This window comes from Nannobrachium achirus, assembly GCF_963921795.1.
Source record: "Nannobrachium achirus genome assembly, chromosome: 12".
NCBI classification, from domain to species: Eukaryota; Metazoa; Chordata; class Actinopteri; order Myctophiformes; family Myctophidae; genus Nannobrachium; species Nannobrachium achirus.
The window spans coordinates 44,637,159-44,658,713 of record NC_137832.1 but is presented as its reverse complement, the minus strand read 5'-3'; the positions used below and the strand labels follow the sequence as shown (position 1 = coordinate 44,658,713).

The 21,555-nt window shown below is 41.6% G+C and overlaps 2 protein-coding genes across 2 annotated transcripts in view; one reads left to right on the top strand and one right to left on the bottom strand.

The window, feature by feature from the left end:
- Positions 1-1,482: 1,482 nt before the first annotated feature.
- h2az2a (H2A.Z variant histone 2a) lies at positions 1,483-4,922 on the top strand. Its single transcript, XM_080739260.1, has 5 exons — positions 1,483-1,640; positions 3,182-3,259; positions 3,907-4,020; positions 4,160-4,289; positions 4,532-4,922. The coding sequence occupies exons 1-5, from the start codon at positions 1,638-1,640 to the stop codon at positions 4,591-4,593; spliced, it is 387 nt and encodes a 128-aa protein (XP_080595386.1). The 5' UTR covers positions 1,483-1,637; the 3' UTR covers positions 4,594-4,922.
- An 8,045-nt stretch (positions 4,923-12,967) lies between these two features.
- Positions 12,968-21,555, bottom strand: part of LOC308295609 (heparan sulfate glucosamine 3-O-sulfotransferase 1-like) — a gene marked incomplete at both ends in the record, with an annotated part of 19,964 nt that continues 11,376 nt past the window's right edge. The window contains 2 exons of the mRNA XM_080738659.1: positions 12,968-13,633; positions 15,157-15,348. Coding sequence (XP_080594785.1) covers positions 12,968-13,633; positions 15,157-15,348 — 858 coding nt within the window. The remainder of the gene's footprint in view (positions 13,634-15,156; positions 15,349-21,555) is intronic.

Here is a 21,555-nt window from a genome sequence, read left to right as displayed (position 1 = left end):
GTGTCACACCAACAGACATCCAAAGTGGTGAGTTTGTCAAAGTTTCAACAAGATGGCATTTCATGAAAATGTTAAAATCATAACTCACCTCAGACACCTGTCTTGCAGTTGTGCTGGGAGTGCTGAATAGCCTTACAGAAGAAGGACCTCTCTAGCCAATAGGTGTCCAAATAATTGCCTGTTTAATTTGTCCAAACTAGTGTCAAACCAAATGATTTTGGTTTGGGGGACAAAATGTTTTTGATCAGAAATGACTGAAAACATTATGCTTTGACTTTGAAAAGATATAGGCTCACAAATAGACATTTTTTTAGCCTAAATTCATTTTCAAATGATTTTTAGCAATTCTTTTTCTTAGTTTTATTCAAGTTCCCACTTTGAGAAACAAGGTCAGGACAGTCACACCATATGAGTTTTGCCATGTTTGGTTGAAAATTCTGAAGAAATGAGGAATGAAATGTTTTAATCTTGAGTAAGTTCACATAAAGCCTGCACAATATTCAGAAGGTTTTTGACAAATATATTTTTTATTTATACATGTTTGACACCGAGGACAGCGAAAACGTTACGTCACGTCACCCACCCATGTATATTGAAGTGGTAAATGTGTTTTGTAATAATAATCAAAATCTTCCAATTAATTAACCAGTAACTAAAGTTTTCAAATTAATGTAACGGAGTTAAAAGTACAATATTTGGATCGGAGATCAAGTGGAGTAGAAGTAAAAGTATTGGAGATTGGAAATACTCCATAGCCCTATCCTCCCCTGACCCTTCTTTGTATTTACCTATATGTTTTTATCTCCCTCCCCCCCCCCCCTTTTTTTCCTGACTATATCTACTGCTGCATACTGTGTTCTATCCGTCTGTCATTCAATGGTTTCCTATGGAAATAAGCTTAGTCTTTTCTAGGATCTCATTATAATAGACCTTGTACCAGTGAACTGTACCGTCATGAAACTGTACCTTTTCCTATGCAAACTTCTAATAAAGTCTTCAATCAATCAATCAATCAATCAAGTAAAGTACAAATACCTCAACATTGTAGGCCTACAATACTTCAATGTTTTGTCTGTCTTTCAATGTTATATGAGATACTTAAAGTGTGGTTCCTGTGGAAATAAGCCTCGGCTTTCTAGGATCTCCTTTTAGTTGACCTTGTACCAGTGATTTGTACTGTCATGAAACTGTACTTTTTTCTATTCATTCATCAATCAATCAATCAATGCTTGAGTAAATGTACTTCGTTACTTTACACACCACTGGTCCCGCCTACTTGTTGGTCTCGTGCGCAAAGGCTGCTCTTGGCGGAGGGAGGAGTGTGTGTGTGTGTGTGTGTGTGTGTGTGTGTGTGTGGGGGATGGGGGAGAAACGGCTCGAGCGCTCAGTGAAGATAGAAGACGCGCGGCGATTGGTCGAAAGGGCGATTCGAAGTAACAACCCGCCGCCCGATTGGCTCATTTATTTTCACCCGCGAGGGGTCGCACCACCACGCGCAAGTACATTTTAACGAAACCAAGGAGGCTTATTGTTTCTCTGCCTTTTCCTAGAGCCAGAGTTTCTTTTTTTTTTGCATTACGAGCTTTGACTTGAACGGTTCTCTTTTTTTTACTCTACAATCAAACACACAACGGAAAATGGTACGGATTTTAAATCATTTATTTGCTGTTATTTATTGCACGTCGCGTTGCAGTCATGCATGGTTATATATGAAACATTTTTGTATATATATGTTCCTCTCAACTGAACTACAAATGTGTTTGGTTAAGAAGCCGTTTGAACGGTGCAGCGTTTTGACTTAAATACCGAACGAGCGTTGCTAAAATGGTTAGCTGCTAACAGGCTAACCACCGTCGGCTAAAGCGCTAGCCGACGGTGGCTAGCCTGTTAGCAGCTAACGTTGGCTCAGTGGGTCGCCGTTTTTCTACCCGGCAAGTTGACGCTTGCGGCGGCTTAACTACCAGAGAGACGGGACTGTTCTGTTCTGGAGATAATATTTGCAACCGCACTCACACACACATTCCGCATTCATAAACCGTGTGTGTTTGTAATAATGGGTTTGCAATAGCCATACTAGTGTTAGCTAGCCTGGTAGCAATGGCTAATGCGGGTTAGCGTACGTACAGCCTCGCTATGCTTCGTCGTGCTACGGTCTCGCGCGCCCATAATGGTAGAGCTATAAGCTCAAAACGGGTTTCGTTCGCGACGTGTAGCGAGCCTTTAGATCGGCGTTTTTTAGCCGTGTTTATTCGGCAGAACGTCGGTCGACGAGTTGCCGCTTGTGTTAATTATGCCAATGCTGATGATATCGCGTGTTGCTTCACGTAGGTTGTTTTTAAAACTAGAATATCTCCAGGAAGCTCATGGGATGTGTGAGACTTGGTTAAAGACAAGTTGATTCCTTGGCTGACATCAAAGCCTCCGTTGGCGGTTTTTAACAGCTGTATGTTCATGTTTTCAGCTCGACGGTTCGATTACTCCGTGTAGATCCTAACTTTTGGTTGGCATTTAATTTCAGACAGTGTAACATTAGCCTACTACTGTACTAGGATCCTTCCACCTGCTACTAAATGTTGAATGGCGGGAAAAGCCGTACCGTGGGGGAATTAAATCTGTCTTTGACCTGCTTGCGTTTGAGTTGACTTGTAACCTCACCAGTTAGCAAGTGGTGGAAAAAGTACTCTAAATGTTTACTCAAGTAAAAGTATCAATACTGCAATACAGGAGTACTGTTACAAGTGACAAGCAACCCGGAATTCAAATTGTACTTGAGTAAAGGTATTGGCATCTCAATGGGCTTAAAGTACCAAGAGTAAAAGTACTCGTTATGCCGAACGTCCCATTCAAGCTTCCAAATGTATAACAATCTTTTGAAAATGGCAGATCTACAAGCTCGTGGATCTGCTATTTTCAAATGGGCAAAATGTGATTATAGGGATGAAGTGGGTACTGTATGTTTTGAATTTTTAAATCTACAAAATGACTAGTACTAACGTTTTCAAATAACTCTAGTGGAGTAAAGGGTTCAATATTAGGATCCAATGTGTTGTGGAGTAGACCATTACTATAGATTGGTGAGAACTTTGGAGATATTTAATGGCAAGAACATTTTATGACTGATGTGTGTGGCTTTGTATTTTCTGGTGCTGTTTTGTAAGTTTATGCATTCATCTGCTTGCAGGCTGGTGGCAAGGCAGGAAAAGACAGTGGCAAGGCCAAGGCAAAAGCAGTGTCCCGCTCCCAGAGGGCTGGACTGCAGGTAAGAGTTGTCTGCTTTATTTTTTTGCACCTCTAGTACGATTGATCGCTTTTGCCTGTGTTTACAATTGGGGATGGGATGATGTCATGATTATTGTGGCAAACATAACAGCGATTAACTATTATCACGATAATAAACATGTGCTTAAAACTTAAACTGCAGTTTTTGGTGAACCGATTTGTGTGGAATGAAATGGTGTCTAGCAAATGTGCTCTTTAGAGATCGTTTTTATTAGAGTTCAAGTGGTACATAATTTTCAACTGAAAAGCTATAATTCATTCTAGTGTATGACTAAAGGACAATTTAACGATATATTAAAACTAATCTACACAATGCTATTGTGTTTTTTTTTTATCACAATAACGATTATCGTCCCATCCCTATGTACAGTTTTTGTCATGTCAAATCTATCTCCTAACAAGTATTCTTTTGGTTTTGTTCTAGTTTGTTTGTCTCTTTTTCCTTTTCTTGTATAGTGTTGTTGTTGTCTTAATAATGTATGTTTAAAAATTTAATAAACATATAAAAAAAAAAGTAACACTCCCTAAGCGACTGTCAGAACTTTTAATACTGCACATTTAAGTAATTGGGAGTACTAGCTATTTTTCTTTCTCATAATCACATGCTCCTTCTATTTTACCTACCAGTTCCCAGTGGGTCGTATCCACAGGCACTTGAAGACCCGCACAACAAGTCATGGCCGTGTAGGAGCAACAGCAGCTGTTTATAGTGCAGCCATCCTTGAGTACCTCACCGCTGAAGTAAGTGGCTGCCATACCCCATGTTATTGAATGCCATATGCATTGTGATTGTTGATGTAGATACCCAAGGGTTGATGTAGATACCTAAGGCTAAGGGTTTATACTTTGGATTCGTCATGGTCTTTTCTTTCTGTCCCAGGTATTAGAGTTGGCGGGCAATGCCTCCAAAGATCTGAAGGTGAAGCGTATCACTCCCCGTCACTTGCAGCTGGCCATCCGTGGTGACGAGGAGTTGGACTCCCTCATCAAGGCCACCATCGCTGGAGGAGGTGAGATCAAACGCAAAGATCAAGAATTCACTGTTTACCTTGATGGGAGATGTTTATTACCCACTGCCATTTTAATTTTTTAATTTGGTGTACAATCCTCACAAGTAGTAGTTATACCACACAGACAGACATGCATCTTATTCTCTTCAAATTGGTTCTGAAAAACGTTTTTCAGAACCAATTTGAAGAGAAGAAGATGAGCATGAGCATCACATTGAAATGTCCTTGTTGCTGTTTTGCAGGTGTGATTCCACACATCCATAAGTCCCTCATTGGGAAGAAGGGCCAGCAGAAGACTGCATAGATGCCATGTTGACCAGAAATGTGGGTGCTTGGGCTCGGACCAGATCAGGAGTTCACATTCGTTCTTTTTTTATTATTATTATAGCTAACGAAGAGTGATTGTTATTAGGCTTTGTGTTATTGTAATATTTTCCCATAGCTAGTGAAAAAAGTTGAAAACCCATAAAGGAAGAAAAAAATACCTTTGTATGTTATCGTAGAACGTCTGACTGGGGAGTTTATAATTTTGTCAAATGGTGACAGTGAATTTGTTTGATTGGCCTGGGATTCTGTAATGTTTTATATTGAAAAAATGGAATTGTTAAAACCATTTTTATAAGAAAAAGAAAAAACGTCCTTGTGGTTATTTCCTTGGTGTTTTCAGCTGACAGAAACATGAATACAGCGATAGGATTTGACATTAGTAAATCAAATTATGAATAATAGTTAATGCTGACTGTCCATGGTTCTTAATATGGTGTTCTATAGGGGATGAGTCAAAAGATTTTCTATCTCTGTGAAAATGTTACTCTCCCTATCACACATAATTGTGTGCTGCTGTCAGTTTAAAATCTAGATTTTAGAATTGTTAAAAGTGAAATGCTTGGCATTAGGGCCACAGAACACGTTTCTGCATCTACATTGCAATGTACACATGCTAATATGTACAATTCCATAAAGGTGCAGTGTACACAGTAAAATTAGGCCTAAATGGCCTCTTGGGATCTATGTGATCCATAAGTGTATCCCATGATGTACAGGTATACCACCAGGATATGCCATTGTGTCACAGCAACTGATAGCCACCCATGATGTACAGGATATGCCATTGTGTCACAGCAACTGATACCCAAACTGAATGCCAAGCAGTCATTGGGTCCCGTTTTTATAATCTGTAACCCAATCTCTGGTTTAGACACTAACCACAAGGCAATGTACAGTACCTATGACAAATTTGACTAAATCTCTTATTTATAGAAAAGGAAATCTTGGTTCCCATTTTTCATAACTAAGCTGGAAGATGGCTTCTTGGTAACTAGTGTTTCAGAATTAATCCACAGGTTTCATGTTGAGGATGAACGAGTGCTACATTTTGTAGATGCGTCAGAAATTATTTCCAGTTGGAGCTATTGTAGTTCACACGTGCAAATATGTAACTACTTTATTGCAATATAATGATGCAATGTCAATGATGCTGTACTTATGGCGTTCCATAGTAGGCCGTCTGATGCTGTTGTATTGGCGCTACTGTGGATGAAATGGTCAATTCAATTCTCAACGTTTGACCCCCAAAGTTGGAGAGGTTAAATCAATGGTTAAAAGCTACCTGAGTCACAAATGCATCAACCATGTGGGACCTATATTTTATTAGCCTAAACAAACCTTATTCAGTTAAATATACAGGGTTTTGGTTCACAAGTAGACATGAATGTACCATGTCCATTTAGGCCTGAACACAATATGACGCAATATTTTATGCTTTAAGTTTAAATATAAAAAAAAATAGCAGATATACAAGCTCACAGTGCCGCGCTGCGAGCTTGTAGATCTGCTATTTTTGAAAAATCTTGAAAATTTGAATTTTGACCCGATTCTATAAGTGTGTCTTTTGAATCTTTCTAAGATTTTTTGAAAAACCCAATGTTTCTATGTCAGCAATCTGGCCAGCCATCGTCAAAGAAAAGGTCCTTTTCACTTAATGGAGCTCAGTTAGTCTGTTCTCGAGAGACTACTATGTCAGTGGTTCTCATAATTTTTCATGTGAAGGACCCCAAAATGATATTTATTTGGCCACATACCCCCATTTCAAAATATCTAGTTCCAGGGACCACCCAGAAGCAAAATTTGAGTTACAAACGTTCGCTTTGAAAATACATATATATATATAAAATAGCAGATCTACACGCTCGCAGCGCGGCACTCGGTTCCGCGCTGTGAGCTTGTATATCTGCTATTTTTCACTGGTTAAAGCAGTCAACAATTCTAGGCCTAAATGGGTTAAGTATTTGATACTGAAGCAACAGATTTCAAGTAGTTGGCATGAGGCACAAATGCTGGAGGGACTGACTAATATAATGCTGAATATTTACAGCTAGGGTCGCTTCTTTTTGTAAACTATTCTTTATGAAATGTTTTAAATATCTACTGCACTCATGTTTGTAAACACTACAAACTCAAGCTTTGACCTTGTGTTTGTGTTAATATTGTGGAGTGCCAGCAGAGGGTGCCAGTGCTATTCACAATGGCATTACCATTCAGTCTTTCTATAGTGGTTGTTGAACAAAGTCCTTGCACTATTTGACTTTGATTACACAGATGGTCTGCCATACAAATCTTTGTTCTGTATTCATCATCCTTTAAATGTAATTTAATTTAAACCCAGTTGAACAGGTAAATCAGCAGTTTAAGGAAAAATATCTGAGTGCCACTGTTCCTTATCCTGTGTATAACCATTGAATCAGGGCACTCAAACGACTGATTCAACCTAATTGACCCTTCTACAAACCACAGCTCTATTAAGGTGTCTATATTATTGGATGCACTTGGCTTACTGGAAGAGGCTAGGTATTTACAGATCGGTTCAAAGGGCTACACAAAATTGTATATCCAATCAAAGAGATCAAGAGTCCACTTTAAGATTATCTATTACATTTAGAAGTTATGTTTATTAGGGTTGGGATTTTGTCAAATATTAGATTATTTCACGATTGGATTAGGAATTCCGCTTTGAAGACTGAGTGGGGGTTTGTCTTGTAGGCAAGTTACAAAATGCTTCCATTCATGTTTAAATTTAACTGATCATGTAGTGGTTACATGTAAGTTAATTTGAATTGATTCCTGTGGTAGCCCCCCCCCCCCCACACACACACACACACAGCACACACACACACACTCACCATTATTGGTCATTTGTATGATGGATAATGATGCTCTTGCTGACTCTTTTTGCTAAATGTTCTGCCCTGGCACTTCACTTGTTGAAATGACTCTATATCTATATGATACTATTTATTCAAATATAATGCAAGCTTACCACTTTGTCAGACCATTTCAATGGCTTTGACGCTGTCTGTGATAATTGAAAGGAGGATTTATTCTCAGACCTGTCTCTGCTCATCATGCTATGAGATAATGTTGGCCTACCATTATCTTTATCTCATATGCAGACTCAGAGAAATGTCTCTGGGACATGTCCTTACTCCTCCGTGGTGAAAAAGTACTCACACTTTTTTACTTAGGCAAAGTAAAAGTATCAATACTGCAATAATAGACAAGTAGTCTACAAGTCTGTAATTCAAAATGTACTTGAGTAAAAGTACCAAAGTATTTGCATCAAAATTTACTTAAAGTACCAAAAGTAAAAGTACTTTTAATTATGCAGAACGTTGCATTTCGTTTTAAAATGTATACAAATCTTTTGAAAATAGCAGATCCACAAGCTCAAAATGTATCACATTGTGATGCATTTTGAGCTTGTAGATCTGCTACTTTCAAATGGCCAAAATGTATATAGGGTTGAAGTGGGTATATGTTTTTGAATAATAATCAAAATCTTCAAAGTAACTAGTAACTAAAGTTTTCAAATAAATGTAGTATTTTTTTCCTATTGATTACTGATGCCATGGAGACTTGAGTTCAATAATATCTTTTGCATTATAAGACAATAATTAAAAAAGGGGGGAAAAAAGCAGCATTATTTTTTCTCAAAATGCATTTAAAGGTAGCAGCTCTGTTTCATACTGTATGTACAGTAGGTCTAGATGTTAATCCATGGTGTTTCTAGCTTTGTTTTGTCGCACATTCACTGCCATTCATTTGGGTCCCCAACCAGGGCCATGCATCCGGGTCCCCATCTGGAATCAATGGGGGTACATTTACTATAATCACATTTTTGTCTTAGGAATGTGACAAATGCAAAATAATATTTTTGAACTCAAGTCTCCATGGCATGAGTAATAAATAGAAAAAAAAAAATCATTTTGGGGGTGAACTACTCCTTTAAAAGGGCTGGAGTCTTATCTCATCAAAGTTGATCATAGTCTCCACTAGAGGTCAGTTTATCTCATACATTAGTTGTCATGCTAGAAAATGCAGACCTTACCTGCTGGTGGACCTGAGCAATGAAGCATTTAGAGATGGAACATTGTCACCATGTTCACATAATGTTAAGTACCTACAAACTAACACCATTTGATCGCCCGGTGTATATTTTACCCACAAATCAGGGATGGAATTTCATGCCGTGGCCCCTCAGTTTGGCCCTCTGCCCCTCAAAAAATGTCATACCCAGAATGCCCCACCCTCGTCCCACACTGCCTGATTTCACCATATTCTCCTCCTTCCTGTCAATATGGTTTTTAAACACCACTGTATTTAGTTAACTCTTCAACGGAACTCAGTGACTCTGATTAGTCCAGGGGCCCGGACTGAACCTTTGAACATTTTACTCAATATTTAAAATATTGGTAATTTGTAAATATACCAATGAATTATTCTATGAAATAAACGGTGTTAAGATTCCAGGCTGCTGATGTTGCAATCTAACAAAAGTTGGTCAAGCTGTAGGCTATGGGCATTGATTTTTTTTACCACAGTTCTTATCAAATGGATAATCAAAGTCACGGTAAGCGACAATTATACAGACGAAAACTGAAACATTTTATGTTCCCCATATCAGCTGCTGATCACTCTCCTTTATGGCAAACTTTGCATATGGCATACCTCTTAAATGATGCACCCTTGATTGGAATAGAAGTATATTGTTATCACAATCTAAGATTCATTGTTTCTTATTCCTCTTACACACACTATCCATTGAAAAGTAAGCTGCATTACTCTGTAACGGACTTGTTGCCTAAAGATCCCACTTTGATTACATTTGCTACTGATTTTGTTCATCGGATCAGGTTGTTCTTTTTAAACATTAAACTGTCAGCAAGGTGGTAAGAATCTTCATTGAGCTCTAATCAGGCTGTCATGTGATGTCTTGTGCTTTCAGCGGGTAAAGTTCTATTGTGAAAAGTATCATCGAGTACCATTCTGAGTTCATTTGGAAAGACATGTAAATACTGTATGTATTTTGTATGATTATATTGCATGACATTCACTCAGGATGGGATGGGATCGGACCCTGTCCACAACACGATGGTCTTCAGAGGGAGAACATGAAATTCATGGCTTGCCTCTCATCTTCAAAGAGCAAGAATCATTTGTTTATTCTTATCTCTCTCTCTCAAACTCCCGAGTGACTGTATGTCTCAGCTCACTGGTGAGCTGAGACAAGATGAGGTAGGTCAGTGGGGAAACAGGTGTTTTTATAGGCCGCAATTAAATATCCTATTCTTTTTAGCTTACCTTTCCTAATTTTTCTCTCCACTAGGTGCCCGCCAGGCCAAAGGCATGGTAGAGACTATGATTCTGCCCCTGTCCCTCTGTCCATGTGTCTGTCTATCTGTGTACAGTTAATCTCGGGCACCTTTGCGTTGAAACTGTGCACACACTCCCTGGAGGCAAGAGCAGAACCTGCCCCAAAGCCTTCACATCGTTATACCACCAGGAGGCCAACAAATATCACGCTGGGCGGCATAGCTCATGGGTAGAGAAACCGTCATTAGAGCACGAAGGGTTCCCAGTTTGAATCCGGGCTCCCCCTGAGTTAATTTCGAGTCCTTGAGCAAGACTCTGAACCCCTAGTTGCTCCCGGTGAGCAGATTGGTGCCTTGCATGGTTTCCTCCGCCATCGGTGTATGAATGTGTGTGAATCGGTGAATATCATAATGCACAATCTGTGTAAAGCGCCTTTGGATAAAAGCACTATATAAATGCACCATTTACCACGCACATTGGTACATTATCTCTATTGTCATGTGATCTTGACGGATCACATTCCAACCTGATTGGCCAAGATTGGCATCTAAAGTTTGCAGGAGTTGCTTGTTTTGAACAAAATGCTTCAATGAAGGGTCCAATTGCTGTGATACTTCAAATTGCCGTGTCCGTTTTTTTCATATTTCAACATGATTGACTTCTACTACCTGGCCTGGTGGAGACCTGTGCTCCAAGGTGCACATTTTTCTTGTTATTGTTATTATTATTTATAATTTTTCAGAAAATGGCAAAACATTAGAAAAATAGCAGATCTTGCCACCCTGTAGTTTGTTCTGAAATAATGCCTCTGCAGATGCTCTAACCCAGGGCGACTTCAAGTGCAAGATTGTAAGTTCAATGGACAGCATGGATTGAGACGTCTGAGTTGTGTGAGTCAGAATTAATTCTGATTTAAATTCTGTATCCCACTGGAGAGAAAAAGACCCTGCTGACTGTCAGTCAAATACAAAGCTTTGCCCTTCAGATGACCGGCATATGTGTGATTTGTCAGAGGGTGGGTGTGAATCTGAAGGTGGTTCTATGGGGGATATGACTCCACGATGAAAAGAAATGCAGCCTGCTTTGATCTTTCATGTAGGGAACACTTCCTCAAAGTGCGGCCCGCGGGCCAATGGTGGAAATCATTTTGTGCGGCCCAGGCCCACAATAAGTCAACTTGAAAATAAATATTATAGCGTAAGAATTTTGTCCTTACTCAAGTCCAGTGAGTATTTAACATGCTTTACTCTAGCCATATTATCTCACAAAATTGTTAGTTCACCATTCATTGGTGGAGAAGTTATCAAATGAAAGTGGTTGATATAGAAGATGGCTACATTTGTTAAATGCTTTCCCTCCAATCTCCATACAATACAATGCAGGCTTCTTCATCAATCACCAAAACTTTGAGAAACCATGTTCTGTAGATATCAACAGAGAATATGCTGAGAGAGAGAGCGCAACAGTGTGTGCGCTGTAAAAACAAGAATGTTAACTGAAAATTAAGGGAGTAAACAATGTGCAATATGCGCATCCTTTGTTATTGCTGATATTGTGAACTGAAAATGATAATGGGTTCCAAATATAGTCACGTGTTGCATGTTCACACTGTACAACTGTACACGTTTATTAGGAGAACATTTTAGAAAACATACTACGAATACACTGGCAGTCTTTAAAGTAAAGAACAAAGTAAAAACAATTGTCTTCAAAAGTAGCTAATTCCAAAAGACCAAAAATAGAGATTTCTATTGAATGTCTGAAAGTGAAATATCTAGCATAATAGTAACAAAATAGGTAAACATCATTCATGATTCAATAAAACATTATCAACTAGCAAACTTTTTACAACAATGATTAGTTGAAGCTTAGAACCAGTTCCTATTCAAATGTAACTTAGTGCATTGACTCTTATCATTGATTGACCTTGTATGCAATATAAGCATTCTATGCCAAATGTATAATCCATCATATGACGGTGTTCTTCGGCAAAAATAGACAATGGCTATTTTTGTCATGGCTAAATCAGGCTTTAGTGCAACAATTTGATTCCACCCTATCCTCTAAATCTGTGCATCCTCTTTAAAAGTCTCATACAAAAAAAAAAATGAAATGCAGTTCCTCTTCAGTTCTCAAAATGTGTGTATGGCACAGGTGTTGTGGCTTTTGTTTGTCAATGCAGTTTGTACTTCAGGACCGGACATATTTATCCAAGCAGGCACCAGTGTGGTCACAGTAAAAGGGTTGTGTTGACCTGGTGTATAGAGAACCTCACAAGCTATTCCAGTGTTTCAGAATTATTATGATACTCTGACTATGGCTGCATCCCAGGTCTCAATCATTAATTCTAGTTTCCATCACGTCACATGCATCCTTTCCTTCCGTCTTAGTCTTTCCCACTGAGGATGCACGGAGGAAACAAAGCAAGGAGAGTGGAAATTAAGGCATGATGTCTAGAGAACTCGCACATCTTCTCCTCTGAAACATCATGTAGCAATGTCCTAGACACACAAAAACCTGCTCCTTGATGGCAATGAAAGAACGGTCACTGAACATGCCACAATTTAATTTGCCTCGTTACAGTTTAACATTGCCACCCTCCAAGATACACACGTGTAACAACATTGCCAGCTGTGTGTGGGGGGTGGGGGGTCTGCAACGTCATGCTAGTTAAGTCTTCCTGTAAGGATAAACTCAGGTTTGCTTGCTCATATCATAATCCTCAATCCTTGGTGCAGGAATAAGAGACTTGACATGACCATCAAAATGGGACACAGAGTGAACTCCCGGGTAAAGTGAGGATAGAGGAAACATCAGGCAGGAGACTTGGGATCCAGCCTATATGATTATGTGACCCTGGTGATTCTCAATGCCCACTGCTTAAGTCTGGGGAAAGTAGCTGGAAACGAGGGAGGCTCAAGGCCTCAAGTTCAAGGCTTTAATCAAGCTAGTGTCCATCTACCCAACAATACAACAACAACACACACAGGTCTCTGTCTCTGGTCTCTGTTCCTAAGCCTATGTGTCACTCAGCACCAGGAGAAGGATCTCCCAGTCATCTCAAAGAAGAGCTTGTTGGGCTTCCTGAAGTAGTGACACAGCTTCTTAAAGGCCTGGGCGCTGAGGGGCGCGTGGGGCCTGCCCTTGGATTCGTCCAGGCACTTGTCATGGCCAGCAGAGAGCAGACAGTAGAAGCCCTTGGTGGTGTTGAAGTAGAAGTTGTCAGGGCTGATCCTGGGCGGCAGGTCCAAGAACCTCTCGGCCTTCCGCAGCTCGGGAAAGGGGTCGCGGATCAGCGCATCACCATCCACCACATGGATCTGCTCGTGCGGGAAGACCTCGAGCCAGCGCGCCAAGTGCTGATGGTAGAGGCTCCTCTGCAGCGCCTTGTACCCAGGGTTCACATGGCCCTTGCGGAGTAGGAGCTCCTCCAGAGGCTGGTAGGGCTTGTGGCGGCTCAGGCGGTTGTGCAGGACCTGGGTGTAGTCGGAGACCAGCCTTTCTGCTGGGTCGCGGACGATGAGGAGCAAGCGCACGGCAGGGTTCATGTCCCACACCCGTGCCGGGACCTGGGGAGATGTAAAGTAGCCGGGAGTCTTTTCCACAGTGAGCAGGCCAGGCAGGGTGAAGGGCATCTGCGCTCGGTACCACGCCAGCCCCCGCCGAAAGTGCTCTTCCACGTTGAAGAAGTGCACCTGAGAGACGGACAGAGATTTGTAAAGACAAAAGGAAAAGAGCGCACAAAATCTAAAATCCATACATTTGTCATATCAGTTACAGTACATGTTACAAAAGTGTATACTACTATTATATTAGCCTATGAAATCATAGTTGAACTAGAAGCAGTGCTCTTCCGAGCACAGGTCTCCACCAGACTGTGCGTCCTGGTGGTGCAATCCTGCAAACTTTGGAAGCTAATATTAGCCAATCAGGATGGCATATGAAATATCATACGGATCGGACTTGATCACATGACTATAGAGATGCTGTGTACCGATTTGCGTGATTTTTGGATAAAATCTCAAGGAGTAATATCCAAAAATGTGTTTTACATAAGTCGGCCCAAAGGTGGCGCTATAAAAGGCTTATGTGAAAAATGCAGGGCAAAGGTTTATCCTTAGCTTCTAGGGAGTGCGCTTACAAAGTTTGAAACTGATCGGTGGAGTTATAGGTAAAACCACAAATCGGCCTGTTATAGCGCCACCATGAGGCTGATTTAAAAAAAAATAAGTGGCATTTCTTCCTCGGCCTAGTGGGAACGTGTGTGCGCGATTTCATGATAATTGCACTTTGCGTTTGTGATTTGAGGCATTTTGTTCAAAACGGCTTGATCCCACAAACTTTGGAAGCCAATCTTAGCCAATCAGGATGGAATATGCAAAATCGGACAGATCCGTGTCGATCACATGACTGTCGAGATACTGCCTACCGATTTGTAGGATTTTTGGACAAAATCTGTAAGAGTAGTGCACAGAAATGTGTTTTGCGAACATCGGCCACTAGGTGGCGCTAGAAAAGGCCCATTTGAAAAATTTAGGGCAGAGGTTCTAGATTGGCTTCCAGGGAATGTGTGTGCTCACTTTGGCAGCGACCGGGCCAACAGCGACAGAGATTAGGCGCTCACAAACTGCGAGGACGCACGCACGGACGGACGCACGGACGGACGGACGGACGGACGGACGCACGGACGGACGGACGGACGGACGCACGGACGGACGGAGGGGAAAACATACTCTCCCTCAGCCTTCGGCTGGTGGAGACAATGACTGTGAGTGCAAAAATGTTCTAATCTAGGCCTTTTATAGTTTACAGTATTACAGTATGTCCTTGCAAATGTAAATGGGTTTGAGTATTAAGGTGGAGATAATAGCGACCTTAAGCAACGCTACGGCAACGGCAGATAACAACGGTAAACGGAAATGATCCGCGCTCGATAGATAAACCTGCCGTCGCCCCAGCCGTCTCTACTACGGCAGAAGGTCCCTTCCCACGTAGCGCCTACTCCGTCTGCTGCGTGTATGCGTCGCCATGGGAACCAAAGTGTTCAGTGAAAGGGGTGGGAACCCGTCACCGCCGAGGCTTTGCTTAACCATTTTGATCGCTACAGCGATTACGTCATAGCAGCCGTAGTCCGCCTGGCGTTGCCGTCCTGAAAATCATCTAGCTTAAAGTCGCTAATATGTGATCGGTTACTGACAGACAAACTTTGTATTTTTACCTCAGCCTTTGCCACCTCCACATCTGGGTGGAGATTGAGCATTTCCAGCAGGGCTCTGGTTCCGCCCTTTCGCACGCCAATAATAATGGCACCGGGCAGCCGCTGCTGCGGGGTGGTCTCAGAGGAGGCCGACTGGGACGAGGATCCGGGAGCCCTGGCCCGCGCACCCCATATGCAAGTGCAAAACTGGCTCTGCAGTAGAAAAAGCACCAGCAGTGCTAGTAGCAATGTCCACAGCATGGTGTCTTCTGGGCAGACAACACCCTCACACATAAACACACACACACACACACACACACACACACACACACACACACACACACACACACACACACACACACACACACACAGGCGGAGTGGAGGTTATATGCCCACACTCATGTAGCTTCCAGGCGTAGCACCCAGTTGACCTTGCTACCAGTCAGCAGCCTCCTCACTAGCGGACCTGCAGGAAGAAAATATCACGTTAGTGCGTCCATCGTCATATAGTTCTTTGATATTGGTCTTTAGAAACGACGAGCAGGGCCGGACTTACCATAGGGCAAGGGTGGGCACACGCCCGGGGGCCTCAGGGGAGGGGGGCCTCAAAAAAAAAAAAAAAAAAATTTTTTTTCTTCAAAAAATGTAGTAGGCATGATCGCAATCGCGAAATTCCATGTTCAACCCCCATACCGACCCCATCTTTCAAACATGGCAGCCATGTTTGTTTACATTTCAAGAAAATATAATGGCTGCTAGCTCATGAATGCCTGAACGGATTTCCATTCAGATTTTTTTGTTTGAAAGCTGTGAACAGTGTGCACACACGTGGTGCATGATCTAGGCATGGGCATGCATGATCCGTGCACTATGAATTACATGGAAGTCATTGGAGAGGGAGGCTGTGTAGAACTTGGAAGCCATTTTGAAAAGACCCTGAATGAGTTAATTTAATGATGACATTTTAAAGTATTGCAATTCAAATAAAGTGATATTTGTGTTTAGTTACAGTACATTTTGTTTTATTATGGTAACTAGCCCTTACCCGTTCAAAGATATGAGCTCCGAAATGATGTGGTGATGGGTTATGAGATGTGCACTGTGCACTGTGCACACAGTATATGAGGGATGGAAAGTAACTTTAACTGGTGCTTGCATGATAATATGTAGGAGCATCAATGTAAGAAATACCCGTTTCGTTTAATGGCTACAGAGATACTGTGTACCGATCTGCATGATTTTTGGACAAAATCTGTAACAGGGCCAGACAACCGACCCCCAGCCCGCCACCCGCCTGCACACACACACACACACACACACACACACACACACACACACACACACACACACACACACACACACACACACACACACACACACACACACACACACACACACACAGCTGGTTAAACATGTTGCCTCATGCTAGATGCAGAATAGACATGCCTCAAGCTAGATGCAGAATAGATATAGATACACCATAAAAATGCTAATATACAGCATATGATTTGTGAAAGTGACAAACGGGCTTCACAGTTATGTCAGGTGTGTTCATATGCTAATGGTGATGCGATTTCAGATCAATTGCTCCAGCCACTGAGGAGAAACGCTGTGACAGACACTCAGACAGACAGACAGACAGACAGACAGACAGACAGACAGACAGACAGACACTCACTCAGACAGACATTCGGAAAATTATATGTTTGATAACATTGAGAGCTTCTGCTCTGCTGGCCGCACTGCATGTAGCTGCTCTGAAAGCTTAGTGCAGTCTAAAGCCCGCCCTCTCTCTGTATCCGGTACTTTCCACACACATAGGCTACACACATGCACGCAAACTCCAATTCTGTATCCGCTTTAGACCCTTCCAATGAGCCAATGCACAGTCAGATTATGCACGGGCCGGTCCGGAGGTGAGGTCACGGTGTGGTCAGGTGGACCGGAGGTGGAATTTTTGCGCGCGCATGAGGGCCTCTTTATTTCCCCTTGCCCAGGGGCCTCATGTCATATAAATCCGGGCCTGACGACGAGCAAGAGAATTGTGCAAGAAAGAACAACTTTAAATCATATCACAAGAGTGGGTGAAATGCCTTTACATTAAAGGAGTAGTTCACCCCCAATAGACTTGAGTTTACTCACCCCACAGAGAATTGACTCCCATTGATTCCGGATGGAAACCCAAATGCATTTGGGTCTCCATCCGAAATCAATGGGCCTACAATGAGTCTCCACAAATGATTGGCTTAGGAATGCGACAAAAACTAAATCATTATACTGAATTTAAGTCTCCATGGGGTGAGTAATCGATAGAAAAAAAGTAATTTGGGGGGTGAACTACTCCTTTAAAGCTTCTGTGATTTGCACAACCTTCATAATTAAATGTAAATTTCAAATAGCAATATAACAATATCAAGTAAATATAAGGTGTATATACCTAGAAACATCCCTTTTGGGGATGTGTAATTTAATTAGTGAGTACATTTATATACAGTATGAACACATTTAGACCATCTGAGAAGACTACAGTCTTAGAGAGCACTTACAGAGTACTGTAAGTGCATGAAACTAGTATATAGGACAGTGGTATGATTATGGCCAAGAGATATAAAATATTCATTCACATCTAAAGCACAGAGAGTGCAATGTATTGAAAATTAATGCAGCTACAGTATGAGGTTTATGGCTCTCCCAGGGGCCATGAAAATGCCTTCCAAGTTCAAATGAGCTACTTTTACAGTGTAGACAATTTGTTTGTGTCTTTATGGTTTTAATATGAGGTTACTGAATTGTGCTAGGAAGCACACATACAGTATACTGCACCGAAAGAGTCTTTGTAGTCAGGGAAAACTAGCAGAATACCTGTCAAATCTGGGAATAAATTCCTAACCAAACAATTTCTTCACCAATGTGTTCGTAAAGGTGTCTAGTAACATATCTAACAAAGATTGAAATTCAACATCCCTAGCAAAATGTTTGACAGCTAGGGTAATTCTGGCTCTCATTCACTTACTATACACTGTACTATAAGGGAAGAAATCACTCCCAAAAATATGCTTTAAGTGGGATGTGAGGGGTCTAACTAGGTGTTTTTAATTATTCTGAATCCATTGCAAGCATTTGTTTTGCACGAAAAACATTCCTTGGGCCAAAAATGGACCCCATACACCTTGTGAAAAGAGATGACTCATCACTAAACCATTGTTTTTTTTGCGTCTGATTTTGGCCCAAAGAATGTTTTCCGTGCAAAACAAATGCTTGCAATGGATTCAGAATAATTAAAAACCCCTAGTTAGACCCCTCACATGCTACTTAAAGCATATTTTTGGGAGTGATTTCTTTTCCCCTTTTTCCTTATAGTACAGTGTATAGTAAGTGAATGAGACCCAGAATTACCCTAGCTGTCAAACATTTTGCTAGGGATGTTGAATTTCAATCTTTGTTAGATATGTTACTAGACACCTTTACGAACACATTGGTGAAGAAATTGTTTGGTAAGGAATTTATTCCCAGGGTTTTATTAAAATTCCCTGACTATTGGAACTGTGGTGAGTTAACTGATCTGAGATCAAGACTTATTTCAACCCAGCATCAACATACAGTACCAGACCTCATTTCCGCATGATCTGTACTGTAAGTATGCCGTATAAAATGCACAATATACAGTATGGGACATTTCATCTGGACAGGAAAACTGAATGATGCTCACTTCTGCCCCAACAACAGTTGTCGTAATTGTGCAAGGCACTTTACTAGTTACTTTCAACCTGGCGGCGTTCCTGTTTTCGGAATGTCATTATAGGCAAACATTTTCAAAGAATGTTTACAAATCGTCTCAACTCTTCAACAGAAATAGCTGATTACAGCACCAGCGAGGCAACATGTTATGAGCTTGTAGACCAGTTATTTTCTCCATGCTACAACTCTGTACAACAAAGTAGAATATATAATAGGACTTGAGTGGTTCCCCAATGTTTCAGCTTAAGTTCAAACGACTCTGATTGAAGGAGCATGTTGGTGTACTTAAAAATATATATGTTTTATTTTATTTTTGTATTTCAACATAAAACACCGTAAGGTGTATGTATGAAATACAAAAATAAAATAAAAAACAAATAAAACCTGATGCAAAGTCAAGTGCCCTCCCACCTTGATAGCCTTGCAACTACAAATAATAACTAATTTCTCTTTGTAGCCTATTGGACATCATTCCCAGTCTTGGAATAATTGCCAATAAATAGGCTACAAAGAGAAATGTTTTCATTTTTACATGGTAATAACAACTTATTGCTTATTTTACTGTCCAATGACATGGGCCAAGTTTTTGTGGGACATCTTGCTCCATTAGCATAAGACATCCAATGTACTACATTTCTGGTGTGAAATGGCACAAGAACGTACCCCCACAAAAAGACCACCCCACTTGCGCGCTCCGCATGCGCATACTTTATGTGCCCTTTTCTGGGGTTTGAGCAGCTGCCCTCTCAATGCTCTCTGCACGGCCCTGCAGTAGGCCAACACCACTGATAAATCAACCCAGTCTCATTTTGAAGTTTGGGCAGAACTCCTCTAAGTCACCCAGTGACCACATTCTGACTTAGGCTCGTGTTCTACCCTGGTTTTGCCCTGGTTCCACTTCCACCTTATTGTGTTTTATGTTGAATTAGCTAAAACATTTAAAAACATCATGCCCAGTCACTATACTGCACCACTCCTTTTTTTTACTGAGACCAAGTTTAAGATTGCCATCAATACAAAGCAACTGAAAAACCTGTTACTGCAATTGTATTGGATGGAGAGAGAGGATTTTTGACAGCAACCAATGGGTGCAAAGAGGGGCGCAACCACGGGTAGGACTTGACAAAGGGTCATTTAACGTTTGTTCTTACAAACGCTTCTCGACTATTTTAAAAAGCGCATCAACAATAATTAGCTAAGAAACTAGCCAAATGTTGCAGCCCTACTCACAATCATCAATGTTTTGATTTCTATATGTTCCCAGACTGCTGTTTAATGAGGTGCACACAGTGGTGTCACAACACCAACCCCACCCGTCGTTGTGTTGGTCCCACTGCCACCACTGTTTGCTGGCCTTGTTATTGTGCTGAAGAAGATGCTGTGATGCGGCGGAGTTATTAATTAGTTCAGACAATGTTCTGGTCCAGGGGAGGAACCACGTCTAGCGCTGTTCCTGTGCCCAGGTGCTAATTGCACCTTCAGGGAATGCGGCTGTGTCGCTGTGTCCCACTCCACCTCACCGCTATCCCCTGGCTTGGTGACATGGCGTCATCATCATCGTTACCATAAACTCCGACATCCCTCCCCCCTGTTCTGGAGGGATGTCTTGTGGCATTGAACATTGTGTGTGTGTGTGTGTGTGTGTGTGTGTGTGTGTGCGCGCGCGCGCGCGCGTGTGTGCGTGCGTGCGCGTGCGTGCGTGATGAATACATGGAATGTGGAATCTATAGCCATTTGTTACATCAAATTAACACAAATGGTGTGTGTGTGTGTGTGTGTGTGTGTGTGTGTGTGTGTGTGTGTGTGTGCGCGTGCGCGTGTGCATGTGCATGTGCGTGTGCGTGTGCGTGTGTGTGTGTGTGTGTGTGCGTGTGCGTGTGCGTGTGCGTGTGCATGTGCGCGCGTGCGTGCGTGCGCGTGCGTGCGCGCGTGTGTAACATGTTTACATGAATCTGCTGTGACTCTACAGTGTAATATCCCCCTGCTGTTGAGTGACGTGTTTCACATCGCTCCACCTCTCCCTCATGACATCTCGCCTTCTGTTTGTGAACGGCGCCTTTCTCTCACATTTCATCCTCCAATCTTCTCCATTATAATGTCACTCACTTTGGCTGAAGACTAAAGCCTCTATATCAGAGTCCAGGGTGAAGGGCTATTCACCGCAAATTTTAGGTGTAAAGCTATCCACCTAAAGTGAGAAAATAAGTGGAGGCCATCATAGTCAGTCACGGTGAAGTCCAATCACTGTGACTGACTGGTCTAGATCGACCAATCAGTGAACGGGGTGATGGGTCGATCTGTCTGAAAGTAAAAACAGAGAGAGACTCGCGGTGGAAAGCTCTTCACCGCGAGTAATGACGTAATGTTGTAGTTTTATGACTTAAAAAGACTACACCGCGGTGGATAGCTTACCACCGCGGTGCCGACTATGATAGGGGCTTAATACTTCTTGTTTGGTCTGTGCCTCTAACTTAAGTCTGCTCTGCTGTCTGTACTCAGACTCAGAGTAATAAACCACCTATCTCCCTGACTCCCTCCCCAGTCAGAGTTCAGAGTTTTAATGAATGTAGAATTTTGTGGAAGATGTAATTTTCTAATCAGCTAAGTTCATTTAATTGACCACGTTTAAAAAAAGATTTGGTTTAAAAATAAAAATCCTCTGTCACACTTCTGCCAGTGCAT

Bases quoted from the DNA above. Each gene is read 5' to 3' on its own strand.
- h2az2a (XM_080739260.1), top strand. The intron at 3,260-3,906 runs GTAAGAGTTGTC...TTTACCTACCAG, and splicing joins CCCAGAGGGCTGGACTGCAG to TTCCCAGTGGGTCGTATCCA. The intron at 4,021-4,159 runs GTAAGTGGCTGC...TTTCTGTCCCAG, and splicing joins TTGAGTACCTCACCGCTGAA to GTATTAGAGTTGGCGGGCAA.